This window comes from Amblyomma maculatum, chromosome 1 (assembly GCF_055883805.1).
Source record: "Amblyomma maculatum isolate TAMU_Amacu chromosome 1, ASM5588380v1, whole genome shotgun sequence".
NCBI classification, from domain to species: domain Eukaryota; kingdom Metazoa; phylum Arthropoda; class Arachnida; order Ixodida; family Ixodidae; genus Amblyomma; species Amblyomma maculatum.
The window spans coordinates 255,576,610-255,600,733 of NC_139344.1; the positions used below are offsets into that span (position 1 = coordinate 255,576,610).

General features: G+C 47.7%; 1 protein-coding gene across 1 annotated transcript in view; it reads left to right on the forward strand.

Moving 5' to 3' along the window:
- The first annotated feature begins 13,080 nt into the window (after positions 1–13,080).
- Positions 13,081–24,124, forward strand: part of LOC146206271 (uncharacterized) — a 36,956-nt gene continuing 25,912 nt past the window's right edge. Inside the window, exons 1-3 of the mRNA XM_084608686.1 lie at positions 13,081–13,308; positions 19,129–19,188; positions 20,497–20,591. Coding sequence (XP_084464812.1) covers positions 19,161–19,188; positions 20,497–20,591 — 123 coding nt within the window. The 5' untranslated portion in view covers positions 13,081–13,308; positions 19,129–19,160. The remainder of the gene's footprint in view (positions 13,309–19,128; positions 19,189–20,496; positions 20,592–24,124) is intronic.

The following is a 24,124-nucleotide window of genomic DNA, read 5'->3' on the forward strand; positions in this document are numbered from 1 at the left end:
TATTCTTCCAAGCCATGGAGCTTATCGTTGATGTGATCATTATGCTTAAGTTCAAACTACAGGAGGGAGAACCTGCGGATATGCTGCTGGGCATCGTCCATTCGGTAGATCGCCCTTTACCATCAACAGACAATACCCTCAGCGTAACGAGAGAGCTTTCGTCATCACGCTTCTGTAGCATCGGAAGGCACGAGGATCATCCTGCGGACCTCCTACTCGGCCTCATCCTGTCTGCTACTCGACTCGTACCAGCCAAGGGGCAGCTGCAGGATTCTGTGGAAGAACGTGCTCGCCACTCCATCTGCCATAAGTGCGTCACAGCCACTAAAGTGGCCTGCCACAAGGACGTTGGGGTCGAAGCAAGGCGGCTGCACGACTCCCTCGGTGGACTTAAAGACGAAGGACACCTGCGCTACTCCATCTGGCGTAAGTGCGTACCGACCCCCGGAGTCGCCTACCACCATAATATTGGGGTCGAAGTAGGTCAGCTGCAGGATTCCCGCTGTGGCAATGAAGACGACGAACACGCGCGCCACTACAAATGGCGTGAGTGCGTACCGACCCCCGAAGTTGCCTTCAACCATGACGTTTGGGTCGAAGTAATGCGGCTGCGGGACTCCCCCGCTAAACATGAGGAGGAACTTGTGTTCAATTCCATCTGGCATGAGTGCGTAAAGGCCGCCAGATTCGCCTGCCACCACAACGTCGGGGTCGAAGTAAGGCGGCTTCAGGATTCCCGCGGTCGCCATGAAGACGATGAACACTTGCGCCACTACAATCGGCGTCAGTGCGTAAAGGCCACTGCAGCCGCCTTCCAACACGACGTTGGGGTCGAAGTAAGGCGGCTGCAGGGTTCCTTCACTATATACGTGGAGGAACTTGTGTTCGATTCCATCTGGCATGGGTGCGTCTCGGCCGCCAGATTGACCTGCCACCACGACATCGGGGTCGAAGTAAGGCGGCTGCAGGGTTCCCGCTGTGACCATGAAGACGATGAACACGTGCGCCACTACAATCGGCGTCAGTGCGTACCGGCCACTGCAGCCGCCTTCCAACACAACGTTGGGGTCGAAGTAAGGCGGCTGCAGGGTTCCTTCACTATATACGTGGAGGAATTTGTGTTCGATTCCATCTGGCATGGGTGCGTCTCGGCCGCCAGATTGACCTGCCACCACGACATCGGGGTCGAAGTAAGGCGGCTGCAGGGTTCCCGCTGTGGCCATGAAGACGACGAACACGCGCGCCACTACAATCGGCGTGAGTGCGTACCGACCCTCGAAGTCGCCTGCCACCACGACTTTGGAGTCGAAGTAAGGCGGCGGCAGGATTCCCCCGATTGCCATAAAGACGAAGAACACGTGTGCAACTCCAACCTGCGTGACTGCGTCCAGGCCCCCATGGTCTCCTGTCACCACAACAATGGGGTCTATCTAAGGCGGCTGCAGGAAGCCCTAGTTGCCGACAAACAAGCGACCGACATGAGGGCACTGAGGCCGTCGGAGTCCACTATCACGACGCCGTTGGGGTCGAAGTAAGGCGGCTGTTGAGTGGCCTCGGTGGTGTTAATACAACACTCGTCGTCTAACCCGCTGAAGATGATACAAAACGTGCCGTTGTGGCCGACGTGCTGCTACTGCAGTATGACGCCCATTTAAGGTAGCAGCACGTTTTTGTTCGTCCCCTCTGATAATACATCACCTAGACATTTCGGAATGCGAACGAAAGTGCTCAGTGGATTTAAATGCAGTCCTGGCTTTGCACGCCACCTTTTGTAAAATCCTTGAATATTTCTTAATTGTGAGACATTTATGTTCACCTGTTTCGCTGATGTTTTGATGGCTTTATGTCTACGAGAGTTAGCAGCAAAGTATTACCAGTAAGGAAGTTGTTTAATCAGCTGAGCGTCTTCTCTCAGTTTTCCTCATTTTCCTTGATTTGATTCTTTGCTGCGTTTCGATGGAGGCGAAACGAAGTGGCGTCCGTGTGCTGTGCGATGTCAGCGCACGTTAAAGATCCCCAGGTGGTCGAAATTACTCCGTAGCCCTCCACTACGGCTCCTCTTTCTCTCTTTCCACTTTCATTCCCACCTTCCTCCCTTCCCTTACGGCGCGGTTCGGGTGTCCACAGTGCAAGTGTGACAGTTACTGCGCCTTTCCCTTCCTGTGAACCAATTTAACCTTTTATTTATTTTGATTCTTTGCTTACATTGTCAGAACTGCTGTGTGTCGTCCGACGGACAAATGCGCTGTGGTTTCAAAAAAAAATGTGCCTACTACAGGTTGCGGCATAAATGCTTACCTGATTGCAAGGAATGGACTGTTCCCTGATGAGCACATTATCAACAGTAATCATCACTTCCACCTCACTTCCACCTCAACACATACGGTGAGCAAGGAAATATATGCATATTGGTTGATGGGGAATCTGTTTCTTCGTTCTTTTCTCATTGCGAATCCTGAACAGACGCAAGCAGGTTTACCGCTATCGTACAGTTTAAAAGCTAGTGTCCCAGACTACAAACACTGTGCTCGTCTCCTTATGTCTGTGTTAGCGATCTATTCGTGAGCCTCTACGATGACTTTACAAATGATAGGGTATGTAAAATGCCAGGCATCGTACACATGGCCACAACGTGGCTTGTACTTTCGGGATAGAATTGGTCTAGCCCCCAGAACCAGGTTGTAGGGTCGGTTTCTGGATAGTATTGGAGCATTCAGGTCATCATTGCTGCTATAAATCTGTAAGGTTCAAGGGAGCATTTCCGCGAAGCTATAGTGCCTCCATAATTCGAGCGAGCAGTAAAATATGCAGCCTGGTTATATCTTAGAGAAAGCGCTGCATTTTCTACCTGGTTGAAACAAAACCATTCGATTGAGTCGCGATGCAAAGCTACAGTATATTTTCGTGCTGTGAGCACCATTCCTTAAGGTTCAAAGTAGCTCCAAAAGGTAGTGTCTCAAAAGGCTCTGCCTAATTAACGACTCAACGTAATGAGCGTAATCAATGTCACTTTTTCTCCTTGGCAGTGCAAGCATTGAACAAGAAGGACGCTCTACAGAAGTTTGGGCAAGTTGGCGATGCAACTGAGTAGAAACAACCAAAAACTAGACCGGGACGAAAGGCCAAAACAAGGACGAGAGCTAAATTTCAGCTTAAGTTCGTTACTTGACCCACGGTGGTAAGTACGACTGGTTCAAACACCAAAAAAAAATAATATATCGGCACATGAAAGATACTGCTAACAACTGCTCATGGCGATAACAGTGGCTTAATCTCGCTGTGGCTGGAAAGCTTTGTTCTTTTCCTGTTATTGCTAACGAGAGACTCAACAAGGTTGATGTCTGGGCAAGTTGGTGAGGGTTCATTTTTAACCAGCCAAAGGACGAGACACAGAGAAGAGGACAGGACAAGGCTGGACTAACAACTGAATGTCTATTGAACGAAAGAAAACAACGAAGACTCGTTCTGAAAAGCACGCGCACAACCTAACCGGTGAAATGGCAGGAAATTGAGAAGAAGAAGAAGAAGAAGAAGAAGAAGAAGAAGAAGAAGAAGAAGAAGAAGAAGAAGAAGAAGAAGAAGAAGAAGAAGAAGAAGAAGAAGAAGAAGAAGAAGAAGAAGAAGAAGAAGAAGAAGAAGAAGAAGAAGAAGAAGAAGAAGAAGAAGAAGAAGAAGAAGAAGAAGAAGAAGAAGAAGAAGAAGAAGAAGAAGAAGAAGAAGAAGAAGAAGAAGAAGAAGAAGAAGAAGAAGAAGAAGAAGAAGAAGAAGAAGAAGAAGAAGAAGAAGAAAGTTCGAAGTCAAGGCCTAGCTAACGATTTTTCTAATAGAGCGAATTCCTTACAATGAAGACTAACCGATGCCTTAGCCACACACTTGTCCTCAGCCTTAGCAATATAATACGCCTCAACCAACTCTCGACAGACGAATTGTTTACCATTGCTGTACACTACACCCGTATTACTGAAATCAGGTGTACAAAAGGATGAGTCATCCTCCGATTTACACTCCCGGGATTGCACATGTAGCGCCAGATTAGAATTCGCCTTCCCTCCAAGAGAATTAGAGTGCTCCGTCAGGCGCACATTTAGACATCTGCCAGTCTGCCCGTAGTAGCACCGGCCACAATTGAGCGGAATGCGATAAACCATATTCTTTCTGCAGATGGTGAACCTTTCCTTATGTGACACTGCGCAACGAAACCTATCACGAACTACATTGTCGAGCCCCTTTCTAACTCTGGCGCACAAGCCTCCTATCTTGGTTTTCGCTGTAAATAAAATGTCAACGTCGTACCTTGCCGCAAGTTTCTTGAGTCGGTGAAAAACGCCATGGAGGTAAGGTATGGCAGCCACCTTCTTTCGCCGCGACGCCACACCAACATCAACCTGCCCCGTTGTGATCTATATCTCGAACGTAAAACACGTACTGACAGACAAGCGAGATGAACAGTTGGAAAGCTTGCCGTTAACACGTTGCGAAATGACGCCGGTGTTGTCGCAATGAAGAGTTATTTGAAATATCTCCCCTGCGTCTGTATTTTATTTTTCGTATGTTGTTTGATCCAGTCTTATGTATAGCCGTGATTAAAAAAGAAAAAAAAAACTTCAGCTGAAAGTCAGCGCTCGTCCTTGTGTTCTCCTTTTATCCCAGTCTAGTTTCGCGTTGTTTCTAAGCAATGTAGCTAGCTACTCACCAGCCAGGACCCCACATAGGCTGAAGTTGAGGGATCAAAGTGGTCTAGTTCCCAGTACCAACTGCACGGTCGGCTTCTCAAAAGTATAGTGCAGCATTCATATCGCACCTTAAGCAGTAAATTGCGAAAATTGCGATGGTTCAGGCGAGTATTTTTCTTCACATTTTGTAAGGTTCTGATCTCCTGGGAAGCCAAAACAATGCATGCAGCTTAATTACTTTCGATAAAGACTACATATAGTTTATCTCCTAGGAAAAATAGCGCGATATAGTTTGAAGTTTATTTTCATTTCAAGAAGAGATGAGGGACCCGAGACAAAAAGTGAACGTTAATTCACTTGACGGCGCTCGGGCCCCAATACATGGCAACAGCGAGGGGTTAGTAATTAAAATATCGGTGCATCCAAAATTCAGATTGTGGTTTCAAACAAGAGTTACAAACATCTTCCTTTTCCACATAATTCAGTCTGCGGAAAAGCTTAATATAACTGCACAACATGAAATATCGACAGGGCCAGTGAATACCATCAAAATGAATGCAGCGTGAAATCCAGAAAATACAAAAGAATGAAAGAAAACAGCAAAGCATATTTACATCTGTTACATAAAAAATAAATGTATTGTTCTCTTATTAACCTTTTCAATCTCAACTTTATTTTGGAGAAGATAATTTAAGAGAGAGGGCAGAAGATATGCCAGCATTTGCTGGCCAAATGTTGTTCTCGCAAAAGGCACAATCCAAGTATCTGTAGAACGTGAAGGGTATGTTCGTGTAAGTGTTCTTAAATTGGCGAAGGAAAGTACTGTAGATTCAGAGGTAGCAATGTGCTGTTTGTAGCGAACTGCTAAGTTGTATGAATAGAGATGGGCCACTGGCATTATTCTAAAATTCTTGAAAAGCGGCATGGTATAGTCTGCTGCAGCTAAATGGCGGACCGCCTTTTTCTGAAGTAGATATAATCGATTTAAATTTGTTTGTGTAGTTTTACCCCATACAAGGAAACAGTAGTTTAGTTGAGACAAGAACAATGAATTGTATATATGAAGCTTAATTTTGGCCGGTAGAACGAGTCTTATGTATAGCTGTGATTCAAACCAAAAAAAAAAAAACTTGAGCTGAAAGTCGGCGCTCGTCCTTGTGTTCTCCTTTCATCCCAGTCTAGTTTCGCGTTGTTTCTAAGCAATGTAGCTAGCTACTCACCAGCCAGGACCACACATGGGCTGAAGTTGAGGGATCAAAGTGGTCTAGTTACCAGAACCAAGCCGCACGGTCGGCTTCTCAAAAGTAAAGTGCAACATTCATATCGCACCTTAAGCAGTAAAGTTCGATGGTTCAGGCGAGTATTTTTCTTCACATTTTGTGAAGTTCTGATCTCCTGGGAAGCCAAAACAATGCATCCAGCTTAATTACTTTTGATAAAGACTACGTTGAATCCCGCCACAACGAATACCGCCACAACGAAATTTCCGCGACAACGAATAATTTTTTATTCCCCGCGAGTATCCTATAAGAATTAATGGCCTAAATTTCTCTGCACAACGAACCATTTTTGCAGAGCGTTTCCGCTTCAACGAAATTTTCGCGTTCAAAATCGAAACCGAAACTAGTTTTATTGGCGAGAAGTCCAAGTCAAATCCAAAGCCACATTAAGCATGAAATCACGTGATTGCAGTTCCGCCATTTTGGCTTTGTGTCGTGGTCGCGTTGTTCACTCGCTGCCTTTCTCTTCGACAACGACGAGTTTTCATCCGCAGGACACGATGGCAACGCAAGTGAAAAAACGCAAAACTCTTTCCCTTGAGCAAAAAGCTCAAATAATCGCCCAAGCAGAAAGCGGAAGGAAGAAAGCGGCAATTGCTGAAGACTTCGGAATTCCTGCAAGTTCGCTGTCAACGATTCTAGGCAATAAGGACAGCGTGAGAATGGCACTTGCTTCAGGCACATCCTCGAAGCACAAAAAGGTGACGCGGCCCCTCCATGAAGAGTTGGACAAAGCAGTGCATGCGTGGTTTGTGGAAGCACGAGCCAGCAACGTCCCCCTGTCCGGAAGCATCGTCCAGCAGAAAGCCTTGAACTATGCATGCCTACTTGGCATTGATGATTTTAAAGCCAGCATTGGCTGGCTAAACCGTTTCAAGGCCCGCCATAACATCGTTGGAAAAGTGTTGTGCGGCGAGTCAATGTCAGCAGACGTGGACGGAGCAGCTGCTTGGAAGGCGAGTAACATGGCCGGAATTTTAAGCAACTTCGCGCCTGCAGACATTTACAACGCCGACGAGACCGGGCTATTCTACGAGATGTTGCCGGCTAGGACGCTCGACTTCAAGGGGCAGCGCTGTCACGGCGGCAAACACAGCAAAAAACGCATCACAGTGCTGCTTTGCACAAACATGGATGGCTCGGACAAGCGTCCGCCGTTAGTCATAGGCAAAAGTGCCAAGCCGCGCTGTTTTAAGGGAACTCGTAGCCTACCTGTGCAGTACAAGGCGAACAACAAGTCATGGATGACCCGCGCTATTTTCACCGAGTGGATGATGGCATTCGACCGCGACATGAAGCGGCAGGGCCGTAAAGTTTGCTTGCTTTTGGACAATTGTTCAGCGCATCACTCCGACGAAGTCAAGCTCACTAACACGGAGCTGAGGTTTTTCCCTCCCAATTGCACGTCTGTCTTACAGCCTCTCGATCAGGGCGTGATTCTTAGCCTGAAGCGCGCTTACCGCGGGAGGTTAATTCAGCGGCTGCTTTTTAACACTGAAACCGGCCGAGACACGAAGGTGGACTTGTACGTGGCACTGCAGATTATGTCTGCTGCCTGGAGCACACTGGGGCGCTCAGTAATTGTGAACTGTTTCAGGCATGCCGGATTTGCCGAAGGTCGACCCGTACACTCTGCTGGCCTAACACCAGGCGTTACAGACGACGACGAAGAGGCGTCACCGGCTCCGGGGATCGCGGCCGCCTGGAAAACGCTGGGAGAAATAGGAACCGTGCCGCCTAATCTCGAGCTCGACGAATACATCGGCGCTGACGCTTGTGTTGTTGTTCACGAAGATGTGAGTGATGAGCAGATCATAAAAGCTGCCCGGAATGATAAGGACTCTTCCGATGAAGAAGACGACGACGTACAGGAAGCGCCGGCTGCGGCAACCGCCGTACAGGTGATGGACGCTTTTGATGTCATCAGGAATTTCGTTGCTGTCCGAGACGACGATGTTGCAATGGGTTTGCTGACCGAGTGCGAAAATCGCGTGACGGCGTTGCTCGCCGTGAAGCGTAAGCAAACCAAGCTTACAGATTTTTGGCATTAAACGCCTTTGCTGCTGCTTGGGCAATTCTTTCTGCGTTTCACGTCAAATTTTTGCGATAACGAAGTTCCGCGAGAACGAATTTTTTTTCGTGCACCGTGAATTTCGTTATAGCGGGATTCAACGTACATATAGTTTATCACCTAGGAAAAATAGCGCGATATAGTTTTTCCCATGCGCGAAGGTTTATGTGCACCAAGAGTTCCCGTCTCCATGCTGGTCATGCTGGTCACCAGGCGAAGAAAAGCCAGGGACGGCGGGAGGGATAAGGGTGTGAGAGAAAGAAGATGGGTGAAGAGTGAAAAAAATGTTTTCATTGCTATTTATTTCTGAGCCTGGAACTGGTGATCCTGTGGCCTGAAAAAGAAAATAAAAAGCGGCAGCAGCAGGAAAAGAAAAAAAAAAACTACAATGCGGGGTGGATGATGAGTCAGCACTTAAAACAAGTTCGATACTGACACGCCTTTCTGCCAAGGGGACAGGTGTTGCCTGTCCCTTTCAAGACACATGCAAAACTACAGATCGCCAGACAAGATGCGCTGGCGCGTGGCACTGTCTCGCTACACGCTGCCAAAGCTGCTCGGCAGTTCATTGCTTTTATGTTTTGCCGTCGCGACGCGGCACTTTGCTCGAACAAGCGGCGATGCTCTCCGCGGCAAGCAGCAGACCCTAGACGACGGCGCTATCGAAAGGCCAAAGGCTTGAAAGAACGAGTGCGCAGAGCAGCGCTGTGCCCACCCACATGCCGACCACCAAGTAGGGGGAAGGAATGTCGCCGCTTCCCGCGAAGGCACTCTTTGGCGAAGGTAGTGATGAAGCCTGCGAAGATGCTACCGTCCTTTGGCCAAACACCCGTGATTGGACACGACTGCGAGCAGGAGGAACTGGATAGTATTGATCACACAGGAACGGCCATGTTGGAGCCCGTCCGACGAGTAAGAGAATCGTGAACTACTCGACCAGTTCTTTTTTTTTTTTTTGACAGAGCCTTAATAAATTCGTGCTTTATCCTAAGGGCGAAACCGCGCAACAAAACATCTTTCATTTCTTCAGGATAAGTGTCAGCGCTCGTGTTGTGCATTTCGTACTGTCCTTGTTTTATAACGCTCCGGTTTTTAATCTTCCATTACCTCAGAAAGTTACCTCTCATAGACCAGCATAAAACGTATCGGCAGTGGTGTTATCTCAAACGCTCTACCTTCGGATGACCTCCGGATCAGTGTAGAAGAAGCCTACCACAAAGCATTTCTTAATGACAAGAACGCATTAGAGTGACTCACACTACTCCGCGGGAAAACCATCCAGAATGGTTTTGATCATTGATCTATCGAAATTAGCGAATTTACATATTGTGCCTTTCCAGAATACACAAACGTGTCTGGCACTTCATCACTCTTCAGAGCATCGCTGTAAATCAACTGCGAGTGTGAGCCGATGGGAGCGTTTTAGCTGAGCCAGACAGCAGCACGCTTCGCACGGAGGTAGTGAGAGAGAGAGAGAGAGATCTTCATTGAAAAAATGGAAACATTTAGCCCACGTTTATATATATGCTGACTTGCGGCTTCCTCTATACCGTGTTTCTATGACCCATGCTTTTCTTTCATCGCCCGTGATGCTGCGGGACGAAACATGAACGTTAATAGTTTCTTAAAGGTATGAGAGACCACCACGGGGACTGCACACAAGGGTAGGGGCACTTCTTCTTTGAGTACCACATCAGCCATACTCTCCCTATGGAAAGGATTCCGATAGAATAATTATAGGAGAGAGGCGCAGGAAATATCAAAGTCTGTAATAAATAAAATTATAGATAAACACAACTTCATATGAGCATGGAGTTTTAAACAAAAGCATCAGACTGGTACAGGAAAGCAATTGCAGAGATTTACCATGCGTAAATCTAGTAAAACTTAAGTAAGCGCGAGATTGGCGCAGTTTATCTAGGTAAGTGCAAGACGAAAATTGTCGACGATTACGTTACTTCTTAATGCGAAATCTCAGCGCAGCTCATCAGCTGTTTCAGCTTCTCGTTAAATTGAGGCATAGAATTCAAGCAACACGTGTAGATACAATTAGAGACAACTATTTATTTTTCACACTTATTCCATACCAACTAGTTCCTCTTCCGCGAGTGGCTGATACTGGGCCTTTCCTTTTCTGTAAACACTTAACTGCCTCTAATTCAGTTTCGATGGAGACGAAGCGAGAGGCATCAGTGTGCTGTGCGGTGTCAGTGCACGTTGAAGATCCCCAGGTGGCCGAAATTACTACGAAGCCCTCGACTACGGCACCCCTTTCACTCCCATTTTCCTCCCTTCCTTTACGTCGCGGTTAAGGTGTTCACAGAACCAGTGTGACAGACATTGCGCCTTTCCTTTTCTGTGAACCAGTTGCTCTATATAATTACCTAATTAAACCATATCAACCATTTTGTCACTTGCACACCTTTCCTTGACGCTCTATCCGATCGTATACTATTGCTTTTCCGATAGACCAAATAGTTCCTCTTTTGCAGCGCCGACCAAGTCATGTCCATGCGAAGTCCACCTCGGCTGCGAAGCCAGTTACGAGGGACAACGGCGACGCCGAGAAACGCACGAACGAGCGCCAAAGAGCGGCGCTCTAAAATTATGTTACCGATAACTTCCCCTCATCCCTGCCGGAGAGAAGCTTGTGAGGAGGAGAGTGATATATGTTGCCTAAGTTGCCGTGAGCTATCGACATAGATAACAAGCCCATCTTGTAACCGTGCACGCTGTACGAATGTGATTGCGTGGCCTATAGGCACAACGTGTCTAATTCTGGATCAAAGGTCCCTGGAAGCCCCAGTTGACAGCGCCTGCCACTTCAGCCATGAACCTTTCTCAGGGAAGTCGACGATGCAGGGATCGAATGGTGAGCCGCTGATACCTCGTAAGGTTTTGCGTTCGCACCTAAAATGATTAACTGCAATGCCCTACGAATGAATGAGCTCGAGCGTTGACTCAATGCCGTTACCACTGCTTCACCGCATAAGTGAAATTCGCGCGCTGTACAGGAGAACAGAACAGGACACAGCGTGAGGGCTCACGTTGTGTCCTATTCTGTGCGCGAATTTCACTCATGCTGAACAAGAACCAACTAGCCCAGCTTCCAGCTTTCCTCCTGTCAGAATCTGGCAATAGGAGCGCGGCTAGCCGATCGGTTTGTGACAGATTTGATACAGTTTTTGTGATGTTATTGGAGCGTAATTCGGTGCCAGGTATGCAAATGCGGAAATACGCTCTATCTGAGCCTGTGGATGAGTGAAATGATAAAACGGCAGTGAAGCTTCTGCTTTCCCAATACGCGTAGCAGGTGAGTGTAATTCGCACTGTGGCTCTTTCGCAACCTTAGTGCGCAATCTCTGCTTCCGCGATGAAATTACCTAGAGTAGTATGCCATTTCGATCCTTTGACGGTCGCTAGTTTTGTATGTTTGTATGCATTCTGCAATATGCCTGCGGTGATGCATCACTCCGCGCGTCGCATCTCTTCCGCTCAGCTGAAAGCTTTCTTTGTTTAACTCTTAGGCAGGAGACGTGGATAGCGCAATTAATATTTAATGCAGAATATTACAGGATTCACAGCCCCATGGATCTCCCAATCTCCCAACTACCCAAACAAAACGACGGCATCAATATTCTGGCGGACCGTAAAGGGAAAAACGGTTGCGTTCTTCCGTCGTTCTGAGCGTGGTAACCTTTTTTTTTTTTACCTTTTATTGATCCTCTGAGAAGATGACAAAAAAAAATGTTAACTAACGAGAGAGGGAGCCCGGTCTAGCAAAGCTTTGCCGGGCTTAAGCTAATTGAAGACAAAAGAAAAGGAGCTAGATGCTAAAAAAAAAAAAATCTATTTCGAGAAAAAAAAAGCAGTGACGTAAAAAAAATATAAACATACAATAGCATAAAAATGCAAAGGCAAACAAAGAACACAACTCCCTATTTGCAACGAACAGTGCTATGACATACAAAAAGGAGGAGAGAAAATGAGTCGTGACACTATAACCGATTGACTCCGTGCACACCGCCAGGCGCGCCACGGTGGGCACTGCGTTTAGCGACACTGGTGGCCACTTCTGCGTCCAGAGTGGGGTAGTGCCCCATAGTATTACATGTATATAAAAGCTCTAAAAGCATTTTTCTTATTTCACACCGCAAATACGATATCGGCCTGCATGAAGAAAAGCCCAGTATACCCAAAATATACCCAGAGGGCTATGGAACGAAAAATGCTAGGGGTAACATTAAGAGATAGAAAGCGTGCAGAGTGGGTCAGAGGAATAACTCAAGTTACCGACATTCTAGTGGAAATTAAGAAGAAGAAATGGACATGGGCAGGACATGTAGGGCGAAGAGAGGATAACCGATGGTCGCTGAGGGTAACAAACTGGATTCCAAGGGAAGGAAAGCGTAGCAGGGGGCGGCAGAAAGTTAGGTGGGCGGATGAGATTAAGAAGTTCGCAGGGGTCAAGTGGATGCAGCTAGCACAGAACCGGGTTAAGTGGAGAAATATGGGAGAGGCCTTCGCCCTGCAGTGGGTATAATCAGGCTGATGATGATGATGATGATGACCCAAAATATATTGAAAACTTATGAAGCCTCATTTCGAAGGCGTCGTTTTCTTAAAACACTGCGATGCATGCGAATAGGAGTCGCCCAGCTGGCACCGGGTAGGAGCGCAATGCACAGAGATGTTCAAAGAAAATTTTCTGAACTGTTCTGTCGGTTCATCGTGCACACATGTAGGCAGCCGTTCGTTCACAGTTCGCATGTGTTTTGAAGGTATGCAATGGCATTCAGAATCTATATTTTTATAAAGGAACGAAAAGTGTATGTGGCGCTCCACTGGTGCCTAGATGCTCAAAGTGAAAAGCAGCTCTCAAACAGCGTGAAAGGCGAAGACAAACGGCGCATTTTTGCGGAGGATGGCGCATACGATAGCTGGCCGATGCGGCGGCTCTCACCGTGCAGACGACGGCGTAGACGACACCCCGACCACTTCCGCCGACTGCGCGCGAACCTCAGCGGCCGGCCGCTTCCGCCCACTGTGCGCGAGCAGCCTCAGCGACAGGGTGTATTGCCTGCGTCGTCGCCTGCAACGGTGCGCAATTTGTTCTCGTTCGTCTGTCAAGCCGTTTGCGAGCTGCCTTTTGCGCAGAGCATCTAGGCTGCCCAATTTCAACGACCGTACCATTAACCAGTGGAGCGCAAGTAGCAGCGTATTGGACTCCTGGAGAAGCTCCTGCGATTCGGAGAAACACCAGCTCACAGAGCTCTTGTCAAGGGTAAGTCTGGCTCACAGCACACACTTATCGTGCGTTCTAAAACTACAGCTTCTAAATGTTGGGGCATATTTTGTCACCGTGTTCTTCAAAATATACACGGAACGGTGACCGAATGGCTGCCTATGCGGTGAATTACGAGAAAAACTGAATGTCCGGTCTCTTTGAGCTATACGCTTTCAGGCGGCGCCGGTGGCCAGCGGCGATCCCCACGAGCACGTATCTGGATGTTTTAAAACTACATCACCTTCGAAATGAGGTTTCATAATTGTGCAGCACGTCTTAGGGTGTAGTGGGATTTTTTTCACAAAGGGCCGTCATCGTACTTGCAGTGGACAATCATAAAAAAGGGTTCAAGCTTTCTGGGTACATGCATTCCTATGGGATGCGTTCCCGTGAACGGAGCCCATTGTAAGAAATATAACGCAACGCATTATTACCAAGCTCATAATCTCGTTCATACAGCGTGTTGCACAATTACCGGCGTGCTGTAGAAGGCTTCTCTCAGCTAAACCTCTGAATCCTCGCCGCTCAAATTTCGCACGGAAACGGCATTTTGTCGTTAGTATTTTTAATACCAAATTTGTTAGGAGTACTTGCCTGATTTGATCAGAAGAAGTCAAATGTTACCTTCGTATCCGCAGGCGGCGATGCAGGACGAGCCGCTGCGATTGCACCGGCATCGCCGCCGCCACATTAACATCCAATCCAACTTCTTCTTATCGAATCGGGCAAGCACTCCCAACAAATTTGGTATTAAAAAATACTAACGACAAAATGCCATTTCTCTGCAAAATTTGACCTGCGAGGATTCCGAGGTTGAGCTGGGAGGAGCATTCTACAGCGCACCGGTAATTGTGCAACGCTCTGAAGGAACGCCAGAACGAAATGCAAAAATTAATTGCTCTCTCCCATCATGACCACTTCGCAACTTGCCCTCTAAAGAGACACGGGTGTTACTAGTCATGTACGCTGCGCGCGCGCCAGCTACTGTGGAGAGGAGGAGTGGAGAAGGCATAGTCAAGGAAGCCTGCATACGAACGCCCTTCTGCTAGGGTGGTGCCCACTCAGATAGGAGTGGCGCGATCGCAGCCACATTGTCTCATCATCATCATCATCATCATCATCATCAGCCTGACTATACCCACTGCAGGGCGAAGGCCTCTCCCATATTTCTCCACTTAACCCGGTTCTGTGCTAGCTGCATCCACTTGACCCCTGCGAACTTCTTAATCTCATCCGCCCACCTAACTTTCTGCCGCCCCCTGCTGCGCTTTCCTTCCCTTGGAATCCAGTTTGTTACCCTAAGCGACCATCGGTTATCCTCTCTTCGCACTACATGTCCTGCCCATGTCCATTTCTTCTTCTTAATTTCCACTAGAATGTCGGTAACTTGAGTTATTTCTCTGACCCACTCTGCACGCTTCCTATCTCTTAATGTTACCCCTACCATTTTTCGTTCCATAGCCCTCTGGGTTGTCCTCAACTTAAGTAGAACTCTCTTGGTTAGCCTCCACGTTTCAGCGCCATAGGTGAGTACAGGTAAGATGCAACTGTTATATACTTTCCTCTTTAGCGATACCGGTAAGCTGCTAGACATAATCTGCGAGTGCCTGCCAAACATTGTCTCACAAAATGGAATATGATTTAAAAGAAAGTAAAGGCTCAGCATCTGTCGCACTTCTGAGTGCACACTGAACCACGCTGTAAGGGAAAGCATTAAGGCGGGAGTCTAAGAAAATAGATAAATAGGTGCCGTAGTGAAGGGTTGCTGAATCTTTAACGTTCACTGACATCGGAGCATCTTCAATGTTCACTGACATCGCACAGCATACGGGCGCCTTTCAGTTTCTTCATCGAAACGCGAACGCCTTCGTCTGGTTCGAACGCAGCTGTAGAGGATGTGATGTCAGTGCAGGTTAAAGATCCCCAGTTAGTCGAAATTGTCCCGGAGTCCTCAACTACGGCTCCTCTTCCTCTTTTTTTTTTCACTCCCTTCTTCCCTCGCTTCCTTACTGCGCAGTTCAGATGTCCACCCAGAAGTTTGAGAGGTACTGCGCTCTCCTTTCCTCTAGACCAATTTGCAATTTTACTACTGCGATGGGAATGGCACACGACGGCAGTACTAACTGCGCACACGGACGCACGTGTGTTGTCAATCTGATAATAAACATAGAAACCACGTTAGTTCACTACTTTCACAAGCGTAATATCGAAAACTGCGTTCTATGTTATATCAAAAGAGATATCGCTAGACATTTGACTCAGGAACGTTGAACCCTTTTAGCTTTTCCTTTCAGCCCTATATGCATCACTTCACTCACGATGCGGCTCTTAAAAAAAAAAAAGAAGACTACAATACTGTTTTTAACTGGAGCGTATTTGTGCGTAACGCTACTGCGCGAAAGTTTAGCCAACGCCTCCTACACTACTTAAGGCCTGCGCCCTGTCTGATGACGTCACCATCCGCCTGCGTACCGGTCTAGATACGCCGAACGTGCACTAGGATGCATCAAAATTCAAAAAGCGCCGTCTGAATGGCAGAGCTCCAGCGTCCCCCTAATTTTTCCTCTTTCTGCACGCTTTAAGTTCGTCGAGCCAGTCGGTTCTACATTCTGCTTTTCTCGCGCGCGCTCGGCATGCAGGCTTTGGCATGCGAAACAAGTGTTATGTGCCTATGTGTCCAAGGAACTACACGACACGGTTAAAGTGTTTTCATTCTCAAAGAATGAGGAGCTCTACAATAAGTGGCTTTGTGTGATTCCTCGAAAGGATTTAGCGCACATTGCCAAGAACAAGGAACGAATTAATTTTCTCTACTGGTGCCAAAAATGCACTGTGTGTAAGGAAGACATAACAAAAAAAAAATTATCTCTCCTACGATATTACTTAGTAGTGCGTTGATAATATTGCCGCGAACTATTTAAACATTTATTTGTTCTTATTCGACAGCCGCTGGCATGCGGCCTTATCTTTGTGATTCTAGCGCGCTTATCGATTCTGTATTCCGTATTGTTCATCCTCGTTGTCGCGAGACGACGCTTTATCTTTTTCTTTGTCGCGAATGATGCTTAGGGACGTATCTCGAAGATTCCAGCCGCTCGTTTTCTACAATGTTCCAAGTCATACTAGCACCGTATGCGGCTTTATCTAGATCTTTCCTCGCCGCCTTTAAATTCAGTGCTGTCAAGTGTAACGGGCATTCTTTGTTCGACGACCACCGAGCCGGATTGTTGCCATCGCCGCCGCCGAATCGCTTAGTTCTTTTGTGGGCGCAAGTCAGCCAAATAAAGTGTTTCTTCAGTACATTCACAGACTCTTCATTTGTGTCATCGACCTTGTCATCTCCAATATACATAGTGTGTGCGTAGCACTTTTGCTATTGTAATGCAGGAGCGCGCTTAACACTTCAATGTATCCTGTCTCGAGTATACTTCATCGTACACCAATCCTCGGACCGAAAGGTGCCCAAAGTCCCACTAAAAGCGCCGTGTCCATGCCTCAAATCAGTATCATACCAATTCCCTGGCTGCACCTCGGGTCTCTCGAAGCAATTTGCCCTGCCAGCGGCGAACTCCCCAGATGAGAAAAAAAAAATGCGTCGGGAGGCACGTCTTGCTCGTGCTATATACCTATATAAGCTTCTGCAGTCAGCTATCAAGATGAACAAATGCAGTGTAAATTTTCATAAACTGCATGAAATCATGGAATAATGGATGATGAAATGATAGAGCAGCTAAAATTGAAATGTGTTCCAGTTCAATGCACTGTTATTATTTACCCAGACTGTACCGTGTCTTTGAAAATTGTAAATGAAATCGTGCCGGTTTTACAGCCCTCTGATTGTTTTCTCAGAACTTCGTGTCACTGCGTGTTTCACGGCAACTCAGTGAAACGTTTAGGAGATTCGGTTGTGCCAAGTCGAGATCAGGGCTATCAATGTCCTTCTTGACATATTAAAAAGGTTGCGGTAAATTCGAGATGACAAAGGTCCATCTGATGGCTTTACTGACCTGATAGTAAACATCTGACAGACCGAGCAAGCCGTCTGCGAAAACAGAAAGGACGCTATTAAGTTTTTGAGCGAACAAGAGGGAACGCAACAACACGACTGATGTTGCAAATATCGACACAAAAAGAGCGCATATTGAAGACATTGACTTCAAAATAAAGTTATTTATCACCGTCACTGTTATTTATGTAGTGTCCAATTGCGCTACGCTTGTCTGAATGTGAATTATTTCATGTCACAAAATGTATGGGGCAGCGCATTAGCGGAATCAAAGCGTGTTTCCTCACAAACAGCGCTTACAACAAGCAGCAGTCTATAACTAAAAATTACGAGGGACTTTAGCGACTGAAGTAGTGAAAGGTGAAAGCCTGAGTGCCGCATTCTGCTACGCAACTGGCACTAATTAGTAATTAATAATTTATTAGTTCTTTAGCAGGCAAATAATAAATAATAATTCCTTAGTTAACAACGAATTGCTTAATAGTACTGATTTTAATTAGTAATCAATTAGTAATTGACCATTGATTGGCATTTCGCCATATAAAGCACGCATGCGCGCATACTGTGGTGGTGCTCTGCGATTGTCGAGACCTCTATGACGTCATCTCGTCTCGGCCAATCAGAGCCGCCGCAAAAGTGGGACACATTTTGTCCACGACAGCATGAGCCATTAAAGGCTTTCGCCTTAATAATTATTCCTTGGAAGATTTCATCAAGAGACTGGCAAGCTTTCGACACAGCATGCAGAAGACTTGCTCAGTAGAAGCGTTCGAAGCAGCGCGGCGGCCTTGGCCGGCCAGTGATGACGTGGCTGACGTCATAACACATGAGGCGCAGGCCTTATGTTTAGGAGGCGTTGGTTTAAAGCATGCAAGCTGCCTCATAGCGAATATGGTTTATAGCTTACGGCGCTAACGTTAAGCAACTATCTGTAAGGGACGCAGTAGTAGTGGGTTCGAAAAAAGTCGACCATCTGTGGTTCTTTAACATGCACTCACATCGCGCAGTACACGGGCGCCTTGAGTTCCACCTCCGTCGAAATGCGGCAGCTGCGGTCGCGTTTGAGCCGGAGTCCGCCGGCACAGAAGCGACCGTCCTAATCTCTGAACCACAGAGATGGAGCTGCACAGTGAGGAGAGACGGTAATTGTCACAATGCATGTTTCTCTTGCCCGCATCTGCAAAACCAAGCAAAGTTTAGTTTTGCAGACGACAACCTCGTTCCACTTCTCTTCGCCGAGCAAAGGAAAGCTGGGCGTCGTGTTCAAAGGCACGCGAAGCAAACAATTTAAAACGACCGCGGGCAAGAGAGAGAGGTAGAAGACGCACACACTGCATTAGTACCGCTGAACCCGCAGCCGATATAAGAAGTCTTGAGACGCGAGTTCCACCGCAGTAGACGTGCGTTCCAGGACAGCAGCTGGACACGCTGACAATTCTTAAAAAGGAGCGGAGACTCACCGCAGCAGACTGCAGCACGGATGCAGGTAGCGCGCCGGTTGTCGGCCTTACTCCTTGTCTGTAAGTGTTCCTCTATCGTCTCCTCAGTCCCTGCTGCTATTAATTAATGATAGTTTATGAACGGTTAAATTTCCGTTTGCTCTCTATGCGTCTCGGTTTTCTCAGACAACGTTTACCATCTGCAAGCTTATTAATCCTTTTGTGGTCACATCCAAGACTGTACTCACTGCTTCGTGTATTTCCATTTTATCATTACATCGCATCTGGAGTTGGAACTCATTGGCCCGTCCCAGGTTCGTTTCCTGTTTGCGCCCCCACTTGCGATTGGGATATTAATGCTCAATTTTGCAGCTTCGCCGAGCGGGCCGACCTGTCTGAACGAGATGCCCAGAAATGTGAACCCAGAATACGGTAAGTGGCGCCCAATGATATTTTGCTATCTTATATAGGTTGTCCTCTCTGGGCCAAGAAGTTCACGGGGCTTTGCACCTTAACCGAACAGTGCCAGGCATTTTATCTGGGATCGGCCATCTGGTACTCTTTGTTCGCATAGTGTTTTCATAGGCTTGTCGCTAAGGCCCAGTTCCTCAGGCGTCGGCCTATATTTATTCAATTGGTGGGCTAAGTTCCTTTCGAACATATCAGTCACATTCTATAGACTGCGTAAAGAAATGGTCTGGTGTGGAATGTCGCGTACATAGCCACTGTTCTTTCAGAAAATTCTATACACATTGCTTACCAGGCGTCGCAACTAACGCTAGCTAAAGACTAAAAATGCCCCGAGGCGCATAAGTGGCAGCAAGTGGATGTGACGGGCGAAAGCTGTGAAATGGGCACTGAAGGCAGCATTGAAAGTAATTCCTGTAACGTGGCCGCGTTCACCGCGGAAAACTGCGGCCGCGCTGGTTCCCGGGAGTTATACGCAAGCAAGAACTGCCTCCCTAGTGGGCGGACGGCGTGTCGCGTACGTCGTCTCACATGTGGCGTCTCATTGCTTTGCTTCTGAAGCTAGCGATTTAACTGCGAAATCGTTAGAAGCCTCATCGGTGCGAAACAGCCTCCGTCTCTATTGCGTAATATTCGTTGAATTAGAGGGCTGTGTCCTCATTAAATCACATCATATGACCGAGATGTCAGATGCGCTGGCCGATAGCAAGCTGTAGTTGACAGTTGGAAGGAGCGTTGGTCACGTGGCATCGCTGAGCTTAGTGCGGGTTCGGCGGCAGTTGGCAGCGGCGCTGGCTCTAGTAATCTTCCTTGGTGGTGCGCGGACCATGTCTAGAAAGCTCCGCGTATCAGATTGCAATGGGGCAAGCATCGACGCCGTCCATGCCTGTGCCATAGTGAAAAATATCCGAAAGCAGAGAGGTTGACCACGAATGTCCCTGAAGGTTGAGAATAGGCGACCGCACAGGGCTGAGCTTGTGTAGCGAGGAATGCACCAGGCTCTCCCCTGATAATTGAAATTAAGAGGCGGGGGGGGGAAGGGTGTGTTAAGGTTAGAAAAGGGCAGTCATGAATGCCAAAAAAAAAAAAAGCTTCTTTACAATTTTTATACAGAGGTGCCTTCAAGGAAATAAAAAGAGTGCATACCACTCCCTTTCCCCTTCACCCCCTCTGACTTGGGTGTGCATGCAAGGTAATTCACTGGTCGCCTAAACGAACTCGTGATCGTCTGTAGTAAGAAGTTTTTCACAAGGAAACATGGCACCCTCGCAGGCTCTAGGGCAGGACCGAAACGAAAAGACCGCAAGAAAAGATACTGCAGACGAGGATGCCCCCAGGCTAGAGTGTGCGAGGACACTGTGGAAGAGGTGAGCGGCTGCAACGCTGGAATAGTCGCCACAGAACACAATTTGAAGTCGGCCGAAGTGGCTCCGCGAGGAGCTTCCGCCACTGGCTAGTAATTTTTTTTTAATCGTTTACAGAGCTGCATTACGAAAGGTGCATCAGCGCGGTCTGTGTAGGTGGGTTTTCAGCTAGGCAGACGCCATGTACTACATGTACGGGATTGGGCTTGATTGTTAAATCATTAACTGGAGCCACCTATCAACTTCCCTACTTATATTTTAGGGTGCAATGTTAAATTTTAAAATTAAAGAGTGTCAACATCAAAGGTGAGACCAGTGCTTAAATTTCTTAATATATCGTACTTCAAAATGCGCATTTGAAAGCTCGTTAAATTGGCTACACAGCTCTTTATACTTTTATACTGACATTTTTATTCCTATTACAACGCCGCTAAAATCAAGTTAACTTCGTCAACATTGCATGAGATACACAAACGGAGTCTGTATGTGTTGAGTAAAAAGTGAAATAGACTGCATTGTATGAATCTTCGGTGCGTGAAAGCCAACTCACCGAGCTTTCAAAAGTGTCTTGTTGATGTTCAATAATTAGGGCCACATTGTCTGAAATTTCAAAACGGGAGCATCTTTGATGTTGACGGTCTTATATCTCGCAATATTCGCCCTTAAAATCATAAATGAAAACGTTTACGTAATATTATTTAATTAATCAAATCAAGCACTGTTACGTACATGACCTCCATCCTACTTTAATATCCACCTGCATAGAGTGCAAAGACTCAACTCTCGTATCAGTTTTTAAAACAGAAGCTTGTAAACATTCAAAAAGAAATCTTCCCCGTACTGCTTAACGCGGAGGCACCAACTACTAAAGCACGGCTCTAAGAAAGCATCCTCAGTAGCCGTATGGCTGCGCTTAGGTGGATGCCAGTGAGTAATCACTCGCTGATTACAAACGCCCACATATTCCAATGCTGCAACCCTAACATTGCCAAGAATACTGGACGCCTTGACGGTCGTCGATGCTAAACCTAGTGGTCGCTTGAAAATATGCGTTTTACGCGATAGCTTTGAAGGCCTTGTGTCACGGAAATCACGGCATTATCGTCATCGCAGCGAATGCTTTGTTCGCTCACGAATAACCCGAAGAACCCTGGAAAATAGTCGGAACACTATAAAGAAAGTCATAATGAATACAAAATTGGTGAGAAGGCTCATGTAACATAGACATTCAAGAATAGAAAAAATAAATTGAAGCCTATTATAGCGAGTATTGAAGGGGGGGGGGGGGGGGGCGTCCCGATACCCTCTAGCTGCGGGAGGAACACGCTATGGTGTATGTATATATATATATATATATTGCCGCATAGAAGACGACGCAAAAGATGACGACTATGGGAACACAAGCGCGAGCTGAAAGAAGAAGGAGGAAGCTTGATCGCAAGACTCGTTCTAGGCCACTAATCAAACCGTCTTATATTTCGACCCTCCTTGGCGTTCTGTCGAGACGTGACACTGGTGGAGGTGCTGGGTATTCATAAGACTCCTTCCGGCAGTCCACAGCGGATCCCAGACATCGACACTCCTGTCCATCGCACTAGCCGCCGTCTTCTAGGCCTAGCCCCGGAGTACAGCCATCTGCCGAACGACTCTTCAAACGCCCAAATTCGTCAGGTCCCCCAAGCCATGGCACATACCAACCTTACGCCGGTGACTCTTCAGAACCCCAAGGTACTAGAGTGCTTTCGCGGGGACGCGTTTGAAGATGTCGAGGACTGGCTTGACCAGTTTGAGCGAGTGGCCAAAATCAACCAATGGAGCGCAGACCAGAAGCTGTCCAATGTTTATTTTGCCCTTCAGGATAATGCTAGAACGTGGTTTGAAAACCACGAGACCAGCTTATCCACATGGAATGACTTCCGCCGCCAGCTGGTAGATACTTTTGCGAGAACGGATCGACGAGACAATGCGCTGCGCCTGCTTGAAGTGTGCATCCAGAAGCCGAATGAGAGCGTGGCTATGTTTGCGGAAGACATGGCTCGCCTTTTTCGCCGTGCCGACCCTGATATGAGTGAACCAAAGAAGCTACGGCATCTCATGCATGGCGTCAAAGAACAGGTGTTTGCCGGCTTGGTACGCAACCCCCCTAAAACCGTGAGTGAGTTCGTTAAGGACGCTACGGCTATCGAACGAGCCCTCCAAGACCGGCCGCCAGTACAACCGACCGGTCACCTGTGCCCCGACGACTGCAGCGGCGCTGACTGAAACATATACAACCACTCTTCGAGACATCATTACAGGCATTGTCCTTGAGGAGCTGCAGCAAATTACGACTACGAAGGCTCAGTCGTCAGGGGCCCTCATGGAAACAGTGAGGAATGAAATTCGGTACGCCCTATCACCGTCTACACCATGCAACGAGTCTCATCCAGTCGACAACGCGGCACCCCTTTCCGAACCATACCACGCTCCAAAACCGATCAGCTGCACGGCCAACATTCCTGCACCTTACCTCGAGCCGCAGCCCGAGAGCTATGCTGCGGTCCTTCGTCGCCCACCTCCAGACCACGCCCCACCGAGCTCACCGAACCGTCAGGAGATTCGGTTCTTCCAGGGACCTCAGTGGGCTCCTCCCAGGTGCTCTCAACTGCGCCGAACTGACAGGTGGCGCAGTTATGACAGCCGACCACTTTGTTTCTACTGCGAACAACCTGGCCATGTGTATCGGTACTGCCGCCACCGCGAAGAGGGGCAGTCCTTTCCGCTTGCTTCTGCTCGCCGCCGCTTCGGCACTGATTCTGCCCAAATCGATGACGACCCTCCGGTCAGCAGGGAAACCGAATCCCCGGGCTTCCGCCGCCGCTCCTCCCCATCGCCACAGCGTTATTCGCCGACGCGTCTCAACACTACTGACGTTAGCGGACGGCGGTCCCCTAGCCCTCACCGGGGAAACTAAGAGCTGCAACCTCGCGAGGGGAGGTTGCAACCAGGCTAAAAGTGTCGAAACCTTCACCACCGTCGCAATTGCCGACAACCCGTGCTTCTGACGCCGCCGCTAACATTGACATTTCCGCACTACCGCCGAAAATGCCGTACCAGATGATCAGCCATGACGACGAAGCTTACAGCGCCGACCTTGCCGCGCTTCCGCCGCAAATTCCAAAGGGACGATCAACCCAGATAATTTTGTTAGCGCTGACCTCGCCGTTTTCATTGATGGGCTGGCGGTACATGCTCTGGTGGATACCGGGGCAGATTTTTCAATTATTAGCCAGAAACTGACCGACACGCTGCGCAAAGTAAAAACTGAATGGACTGGGCCAGTAATAAGAAGTGCTGGGGGTCAGCTACTGGCACCGACAGGGAAATGCACTGCCCGGATAGGAATAGGAAACGCGGTGTTTGTTGGCTGCTTCGTTATTCTCCCTGACTGCTGCAAAGACCTTATCTTGGGCATGGAGTTTCTGCGTCTTCATGGGGCTGTAATCAGCATCCGTGACAGCATCGTTGCCTTCACCAATAACCATGAAGACCTTGGT